Source organism: Capsicum annuum, chromosome 4, assembly GCF_002878395.1.
Source record: "Capsicum annuum cultivar UCD-10X-F1 chromosome 4, UCD10Xv1.1, whole genome shotgun sequence".
In the NCBI taxonomy this organism is placed as follows: Eukaryota; Viridiplantae; Streptophyta; class Magnoliopsida; order Solanales; family Solanaceae; genus Capsicum; species Capsicum annuum.
The window spans coordinates 219,810,836-219,820,647 of record NC_061114.1 but is presented as its reverse complement, the minus strand read 5'-3'; the positions used below and the strand labels follow the sequence as shown (position 1 = coordinate 219,820,647).

General features: G+C 31.3%; 1 protein-coding gene across 1 annotated transcript; it reads left to right on the top strand.

Moving 5' to 3' along the window:
• Positions 1-4,208: 4,208 nt before the first annotated feature.
• On the top strand, positions 4,209-6,795 carry LOC107871041 (U-box domain-containing protein 30). Its single transcript, XM_016717835.2, has one exon. The coding sequence runs from the start codon at positions 4,837-4,839 to the stop codon at positions 6,190-6,192; it is 1,356 nt and encodes a 451-aa protein (XP_016573321.1). The 5' UTR covers positions 4,209-4,836; the 3' UTR covers positions 6,193-6,795.
• The last annotated feature ends 3,017 nt before the right edge of the window (positions 6,796-9,812 follow it).

The following is a 9,812-nucleotide window of genomic DNA, read 5'->3' as shown; positions in this document are numbered from 1 at the left end:
TATTATCCTTACCTTATGAAAATACAAAAAATATTTTTACTATATCCTCGACTCAAATATCAAATAGTGAGTATTTTGCTCTCATTGTCTACGAATTATAGAAGTCTACAACTAGTATTTCAAAATTATTTAATAATTTCAGTTCTTTGATAATCGAAAAAATTTAGAGGTACAAGCAAAATAACTGTCATGTGACTAGGAGGTCATGAACTTAAGCCATAAAAACAGTCTCTAATAAGAATATAAGATAAGACTGCGTATAATAGATACTCATGATCCTTCCGAAAATTTAGTGTACCAAACTGCCCTTTTTTCTAAAAGAAAATTTAGAGTCATCATAGTGTTCAACCATAAAGTTAAGGGGAGAAATTAGAATAAAACCAAAAAGTTAATTAAAGTAATTAATTAAGAGAAAAAAAACAGGTGGTTTATTTAAGCCAAAAAAATGAAAAAAACAAAGAAGCACATTTTCCCAACTGACACGTGTCAGTGTCCCCATGAATGGGTGCAGCAAAGCAATTTGCTTGAGGGGACGCACTCACTACTTAAAAGCGATCTAGTCAAACTCCAAGACTGTCAAAAATATATTTAAATAAATAAATAAAAATTTAAAAGTTTTTATTTTTATTTTTTTGCGAAAAAATAAGAATTAGGGGATAATATAAAAAAAAATAAAAAAGGAATAGAGTACACAAAAACATATACACACTAACACACACACATACAGCACACACTGTCCTAGTTATTGACCAGTCAATTTTCTTAGCTGCTACCTTTTTTAAAAGGCAAAGGTCCCAATTCCAACCCTTCCTAATATTTGTACTTTATTTCTTTGTTGTAAATTCATTTTTCAATAACTATAGACTTTTATTTTAATGCAAGGATTTAGGTAATATATGATGGGAATATAATACGTATTGAACAATAAATCGAATGATAATTTTATTATAATATTATTTAAATAAAAATAATTTTAATATTTTAAAAAATAACTCTAATTGATAATTTTTTAAAAAATTAATTAAAAAATTAAACATCTATTTTTAGTATAATTGATAAATAAAAATGGATGGAGAGAATAGTATATAAAAATGTCAAGATTTTCAGTCCAAGCCTTTGCAACAAATAGTTAAAAAAGAAAAGTTTAAACTTCTTCGTTCTAATTTATATTTCATTATTCGATTTAGCACATTACTAGACTATATGTTTATAGTTCCTATTGTAATATCTGTTACCTCCAAAAATAAAAATAAAACATTATTTATATTCACATGAATGACATGTTTGATACTTTTTAACTTTAATTAAAGTATGGTAAAGTGTAAATTCTCTCATCTTCTTTGAATTAACGTTATTTTATATTGGTAAAATCATTATAAGAATATCTACATCTCAACGGTTTCATTTTTAAGTCAATATTGGAGGTGTGTAGGTACATTTCCTTTGTTCTTTTCTTTTTTCACTTTATGACTAAAATGAGACAATTTAAGTTATATTTATAATTTCAATATGAATTTTTTATATTGATAAATTAACTTTTATTTGTTGTAACTAATAATCAATAACAATAATATATTCAGTATATTTTTCATAAAGTAGGGTCTGAAGAAGATAAAATATACGTAGTTCATATCACTACCTCAAATAAAATAGAGAGGTTTCCGATAAACCCTCGACTCAAAAGAAACACATAAATTATATTCTCAAATAATTATCTCTTAACAAATCATATAAACATATAGTTACTCTAGTAGCACAATTAATATTTTTATAATGATATTGTTGATCTAGATAATTTATGACTAACATACAATAACAACAACAACAACAATAATAATAATATTGTACCCAATGAAATTTCTTAAATAGAGTTTGACGAGAATACAATGTATACAAATTTTATCACTACTATGTGAACGTAGAGAGTTTCTCTCAAAAAACCCTCGACATGACTGCTATAAAGATCATATAATATAGGTTGATATGAAAGATTATTTTTTTTGAAAAAACACTTAGTTGTTATGATAAAAATATCATTATAAAAATACTATCTTTTTCTTTTATTTCGTCTCAAAAAATTGTCACCTTACTTAATATAATTAGAATAATTGAAATTGTAAATTTTCACTTATTCTTAATGAAATGATATACAATCTAAAAAATATTTAATAATAATTTTAAATTATAAATTTTAAGCTTATTTTTTAAATATCATGATAAATTAAATAATGCCACGTAAAATGTAAAGAGAAAAAAGTACTATCAGTTACGAAAATGTTTAAATGATTGTATAGTATTAGCTTTTGAAAAAGTGTATGATAATTAGGAAAGAGTCATAGTAATTTATATCCCCAAGACTACGCCGCACGTTACAGTTTGACCATCTGACCCCATCTTTGGGTCCTTTATTATAATCGCCCAATTAATATTCATCCCTGACCCTCTAACCTAAACTCCCTTCCTACACTCCAAAAAGCCAATTCCACCTTTTTTGTCATGAAACTTTTTCTTTTAAAAAATAAAAAATAAAAAAATTATAGGATATTTAATCATAAGAGATTTTAAATATAATATAAAATTTGCATTTAAAAAAAATAAAAATAAGTGAATATTTTTATTTTTTTTAATTAAATTTCTCTTATATAAAGTTGTAAGAAACTTCAATTTAATTTTATGCCAAACACAACTCAAACTCGAACTTGAATAAATATTAATTTTCATAACCAAGTGTCTGCCTAAAGTAAAAATAATATGAAATATCTTAATAGCATGTTTTTTCGGTTGCCTTGATATGTTTAAAACTATAAGATTAATTTATTTTTAGTATATTTATATATTTTTAATTAAAGAGTATAAAATTATAAAGTTTTTTTTATTAAATCTAATATCAAGTAAAAATAGATAAATAAATTAAAACGGAGAAATAATTATTAATGGGAATATTCAGTAAAAAAAAAAAAGAAAAACCGGATATCTCGGTGGCATTGGACTTTGGACCACAATACACGTGTGGTCCACGAGCTTTTCTGGTCAAAATTACTGTCTATCACCGGTAAATCAAGTTTTTCCTTTTTCCAAATAAATTTATGCCTATAACATTTTCTATATTTCTGCTATTGTAGAAGAAAATATTGAATGTAAGACAACAAATGCACATTGAATTGTTGAAAGTTTAAGTACCGTATTAAAGATGCTAGTAATAGCATGACGTCAAATATGCTTGATAAAAGTGTATAAACTTTGAAAATAAAATAAAATAAAATAAAGTGCAAGTACATTATCGAGGCCAAGGCGGTTTGGAACATTAAAATTTTCGCTATACATTAGATTCATGAAAGGGCTGAATCAAAAGAGTTAATTATACAATTTTATATTATATTTTTGCAAGAGACTGTTATCTAAGGTGGAGCTATCCTTGGATTAAGTGAAAAATTATGTCAGATATATATAATTAAAATTATTTTGTATGTATATATAATAGATGTTGAATTCTCTCGGTTAGCTCATACGTTCACTTACACATTCCCTTAGTGACTCCGCCACTTATGTTACTTCCTATCGAAAATAACTTATTTATTTCTCTTTGCGGTAGTAATACTAGCGACGTATATTCTATTTTCCTCACACTCACTTAATAAAAAAATACTGAATGTATTATTATTATTATTATTATATTTTTACAAAAGACAATTTTCGATTATATGACACCTTTACAATTACTTCAAAGCTAATGGGTACATACTAAATATAGGGAAAATAAGCTAAAATATATGCTTAAATAAAATTATAAAAAAATTAATTTTATAGATTTTTCAGGAGAAAATTGAGTCCATAAACCTTCTCAAGTTTTTAATTAAAATTTAAAAAATTAGAATAAGTGGATCCCATAATATTTCTAAGTTAAAAAAATAAAATTACTTGAATAACTGGAATAATTATTCGATAATTATATTAGTTGTTTCAATAACTTTGTATAGTTATCAAATAATTTTAATAATTATTGAACAATTTTATAAAATTATTAAACAACTATCAAAGTAAAGTTATTGAAACAAAAATATTTTAAATTTTTTTTTTTTTTTTATCACTTTCACCTAATTTTTAAAACTTAAAAAAACTACACTTAATTGAAAATTTATTTGTCCCTTTTGATCAAATGCCGTTTTCCAGGTATAAGTTGGCCCATGTCCATTGGGGTTGTGGGTAGAGGGGTAGGGGGCTCACACTCAAAAGAGGTAGCTGTTCTTCCCTTTTTTGCCCTTTTATTTTTCTCTCTCACTTTTGGCTAAGGTTTTTACTTTAACTTCTTTCTATATAATTTTTTTCTCTTTTCTTGATCTAAATCTTATATTTTTCTTTCAAAGTTTAAATCTTTGATATCTTTTCTTTGTGTTTTTTTTGTTTTCTTTGATTTTAATTGTTTTTTTGGGTATATTTTTGTTGATTGGAATGATTTCAATCTTTTGGTGGTTGAAGGGTAAGTGAGAAAAGTGAGTAACTTTGGTATTGAAGAAGGGATATTTGGGAAAAAGATTTTGTCAAGTGATAGTTTTTTTTGATGATGATAATGATGGTGAAAATGAGCACTATGGTTCTTTTGACCAGAGAAAAAGAGTTTAGTAGATAAAAGAAAAAGATGTCCCCTCCTGTCAAATCTTGGTTGTAATTGTCAAATGTGCAAAAAAGAAAAGAGTAGACAAAAGAGTGCAAAGACTGTTCTTTTCTTTTTCTCTTTTTTCATCCACACGCTTCATTTTTTGCCTCTAAATTGATGTTGTTGTTGAAAAATATTTGTTTGTTTTGCTAGTTTTGGCTGAGTGACGGGGGGTAGTGAAAATGCCTATGTATGTGCCATCTAGGGGGAGGGGAGAGGAGTTTGATGTGGGTGGTGGTGGGCAGGTGTTGGATCTGGAAACTGCTGTTAAAGATGGGATTTTGGGTGGTGGGGGTGGGGTGGTGGGGGTGCATGGTGTAGGTGGTGGAGAGAAGAAGTTGAGTTTGAAGAAAATGATGGAGGAACTTGATTCAATTGAAGTTCCATCCGTGTTCATTTGTCCAATTTCTTTGGAACCAATGCAAGATCCAGTGACCCTTTGTACTGGACAAACATATGAGAGGTCTAATATTCTTAAATGGTTCTCTTTGGGTCATTTTACTTGTCCCACAACAATGCAAGAGTTGTGGGATGATTCAATCACACCTAATAGTACTCTTCATAAGTTGATTTATAGTTGGTTTTCTCAGAAGTATTTGGCTATGAAAAAGAGGTCTGAGGATGTGCAAGGAAGGGTTTTGGAGATTTTGGAAACCTTGAAGAAGGTTAAAGGTGAGGCTAGAGTTCAAGGTTTAAAGGAACTTAGACAAGTTGTCAGTGCTCATGATTCAGCCAAGAAAACAGTGATAGATAATAGTGGTGTTAGTTTAATTACTTCACTGTTAGGTCCTTTTACCAAACATGTTGTTGCTTCTGAGGCAATTGGTATTTTGGTACACTTGGATCTGAATTCAGATGGGAAGGCTAATTTGATGCAACCCAATAAGATTTCCTTGATGGTGGATACTTTGAATGAGGGATCTATTGATACCAAGATAAATTGTACGAAATTGCTCGAAATGTTGATGGAAGGGAAGGATTCAGAGTGGGAAGTGTTGTCAAGTTTGAGTCTTTTGGTAGGATTATTGAGATTAATCAAAGATAAGAGACACCCTAATGGGGTGTTGTCTGGTCTGAGATTGCTTAGTTTGATATCATCGCACGAATCACTGAGGAATTCGATTGTTGGTATTGGGGCAGTCCCCCAATTGGTGGAAGTATTGCCTAACTTGAATGCTGAATGCTTAGAGTTAGCTTTGGTTATCCTTGAAGCCCTGTCTACCCTTCCAGAGGGAGCATTGGCATTGATGGATTGTCGTAGCACTATCCCGAATATGGTGAAATTGCTCATGAAGGTATCAGAGAGCTGTACTCAATTTGCGTTGTCGATTCTATGGGCAGTGTGCAAACTTGCCCCGGAGAAATGCTCATCTGTGGCTGTTGAGGCAGGTCTAGCAGCCAAGTTGTTGCTTGTTATTCAAAGTGGATGCAATCCCGTACTGAAACAACGGTCCGCTGAGCTCTTGAAACTATGCAGTCTAAATTACTCAGAGACCATCTTCATTTCCAAGTGTAAGCTTACCAAGACAATGCAATGAGGTACCATGGTGTTGTTCATACAGTTCTATATACCCGCAAGGGCAAGGTGCTCAACAGCTCGCGGAATCTGTATAATTGGGAAAGAAGGTGCCGACTTGTACATATTAAAGAGCTTTAGCTCTCCATGAAAAAGGATTCATAATGTGGATTATAGATAAAGTGCTTATATCAGACTCTCGTTAGGTGCCTTCCATTTGATCTTTCCGCTGAGGTTTTCTAATAACGTAAGGCACACCGTGGTTTCAAATTGATTCTTCAAATCTTTGTAGTCAGTTAGACTGGCGATTTGATTGCCCCGTTGCTATAATTGAATGCTATAGATCATATTTGCTATGTAAAATGATGGGGGTGGCAAAATGTGGAAGAATGTCCGGGCAAAGGCAGCTGTGTTTGAAATTGTAATTGTACACATTTGTTTAGGAATTCTCCGAGTCTATCCCAATTCCCAAATTTTCCCCAATTATTTTTAGCAAGTCCTTAGTGACTTTCACTTTGCTCGATCGGAATGTATCACTTGGGAGTTCTTTTTTTCCTTGCGGAGATTGTCATTTGTAAAAAGAACAACATTTCCAATATGAAAACAGCATTCGAAATTGATTCAATTTTCCCTTCTTAATTGTTGTTTTAGCTTTTAGTTATTATGTTTGATCTACTCTGCTTCTTTTCGACAGCGCACTGTTTTGAGTGATGATTCGCCCCTTTCCCTTGGTGAACTTTAAAGTTTACTTGGTGTTCTGTTCTTCTATTCAGAATCTTGATATGTAATGAGCAGTTCTTGAACGTTAAAGATTGTTCTTTGAGGATGGTGGTACTTGAGTTTTCAATAAAGAGTACTCCTGTTGTTTTGCTGATTGGAAATTCTGTCAGGATACCTTTCTCTTTCTTTCTAGCTTGTTTGTGTGGTAAGAAAGGAAAGAGAAGGAAAAAAAATTAGAAAGAGGACTTGAACTGAACTGGAACTTTCATGTTCCATTAAAGTCCTGGTAATAATGGCACTAAACAAGAAAAATAGCACTAGCATAGAGTCACTGTCATGGATCTCATAATGCATATGAAACTAAGTGAAAAACTCCAAAAAAAGATGTGGAGGAACAGGTGAAAACAGAACAGATTCCAATGATGTAATAAACCCCAAGTTTCAAAGCTTTCCCCTTCAGCTCTTGGTCCCTGCCTTAAGCATGCAGACACAATTGGTAAGAAGAGGGGTAGGTGAAATGTCTACAAGAAAACTACTACTCAAATAAGCACTGGTCAGGTTCGAATTTCCATGTGTATTTCGCTTGTGGGAGATATCAAGTATTTCGTCAATATGTGTGTCTACCTTCCTGAGGTAGGGGTACGTGCTGCATATACACTACCGTCTTAGTAGTTGTAGTCAGGGTGCGTGGAAGCTTATCAGGGCACACTATAACAAAGAATGAAGAAACTGCATCCAAGGACATATCCTAATAGTCAATTCAAGTCTTGAAGATCAAAGTTATTTGATACTTGTGCAACAAAGCACAAAATAATCGGTGAAATTAATCGACAAATGCGATGTGACCAGGAGAATTGCCATTCTTGTAGTTAACAAGACTTGTCCAAATGGTCAAAATTATGAATTTCAAGATTTGGAAACACGTGCAGATGAGGTATTTTATACTCCCATGTCCTCAGAGAAGTGTATTCCTAGGGTACTAATATGGCTTTCTTTTCATTTTTGCCTTGGAAGGAGAGGGTATGAAGATACCCCACACCCCACGTACTCTTTTCTTAGCCCAAGAAAAGGAAAGCAGATATAAAAAAGAAAGAATGGGTGATGGGGGTGGGGTGGGGGATTTGAAAAGGGACAAACAGCTTACCTTAAAAGGAGAGGAGGTAGAGAAAGACAAGTTAGTAGTCTTTGTTGGCATTGCAAAATAGGAACTTTGACTGAGATCTATGGACTTAATAAAAGTGAGCAAATTTTGCTGATAAAAGCATACTACTTACTGCCTGTGGTCTTGGAGGTGAACCCCATTTTAAGCCTTTTCTTTTTAGCATAGCAAGTATGTGTTGTGGACACATACATTTTGAAAGCTGGACAGAGCTCTGAATTGGGCACTTTTTCTAAAGGTGAAAGAACATTGTTTGCTTGTTTGCATACTTACCTTTGGGCAAAACCTAACAGGAACTACTCTTTTCTTTTCGAATTCAGATAATGGAGGTTTACGAATCAGCTTGCATGTCCCTAGATTGATATATGTTATACGCAACTCTATCCATCAAGATTTAGATGAGATTATCAAACTAGGTCGTCATATACCTTAAGAGCAATGTATCTCTCGCTTTTGGCATAACGCTTCCCAGTAGAAGGCTAGCATGATGGCTTATTAGCTCGGTGGTAGATCATGCTCTTGATAATTGTGTGCCGTTATGCCTGAGGGGTGAGGGTTTCAGTCACATGGATAGTTCAATTTGTTCATCGAAAAATTTCATTGCGAGGAGTCAACAAAGAGAAGGAAAACATGTCAACAACATCAATATGTGGATAAATTGTTCTCGGACTGAACACAATAACAACTATTAGATTAACAGAAAGAACTAGAAAACTAACACTTGACGAACGGAACAGAAAATAGATTGTTTGCGCTCACTTACGATTTAAATAAAAGAAAATGAAATCCTATAAATAGCTCTTGAAGTTCATTTAAATATACTGTTTTTCTTTTTACTGTTTCCTATGAAAAAGTTATATAACTAAGATAACATTTGAAATTAAAAATTCCTGGAGCAGACGTATAAATTCACATTTCATAACTCAGAAGGACCACTTTTTGTATATTGACTAAAATAACTAAAAGTGATAATGGTATTTCATGTATATACATTTTCCAAGGCCAAGGATTAAATGTATTTTCAACTAACAAAATTTTCAAGCCTAAATGCATATAGTAAAGTCACAATCAACATGACTCATTTGTTTGCTCTCTACGCATTTGAACAATTAATACTATAAAATTTTGCAAAAAGAGCCACTGTTTTGGTCATAGGCTAACAAATCTAACAATTCGAATTTAATGGACATTTCTTTAATTTCATTTACTGGTTGAAGTTGAATTATTGCTTGTGGAGCCAAAAATTTCATACTGCAATAAAAGAGTTTGAGATCTGAATGCTCTTTTAATGCACACTATAGTTATTCAAAATTTTTGCATTATTTTTTTTTTATACTTAGCTTTCACTTGGATTAATTAATTTAATTAGGCACACGATCCAATGAGGATTCAAAATATCTTTGGTGTCACGTGTGCTTAGGACTAAATTTCATTTTTCATTTACTTAAATAAATTACATTTTCTAATACTAATGTTACAGAAATCTAGATTATTTTTTTTTGAAAATGTTTTATCCTGTGTGCGAGAACAATTATGATAAATTAAACTGTGAGAGTAATTAGTGATTATTACAGATCTAACTTCGATTATGGTACCTGTCTGATGCGTTTAACGTATAAGACAAAATAATGTGTATAAGATAGTATCATTAATTGAGAATTTGTTACTTTATCATTTTTATAATTTATATTTATATACGTGAGCTCGTTCACATTGTGGTCCCAAATTCAATAAAAAAAAAAAAAACCTATGATTGCCTACAT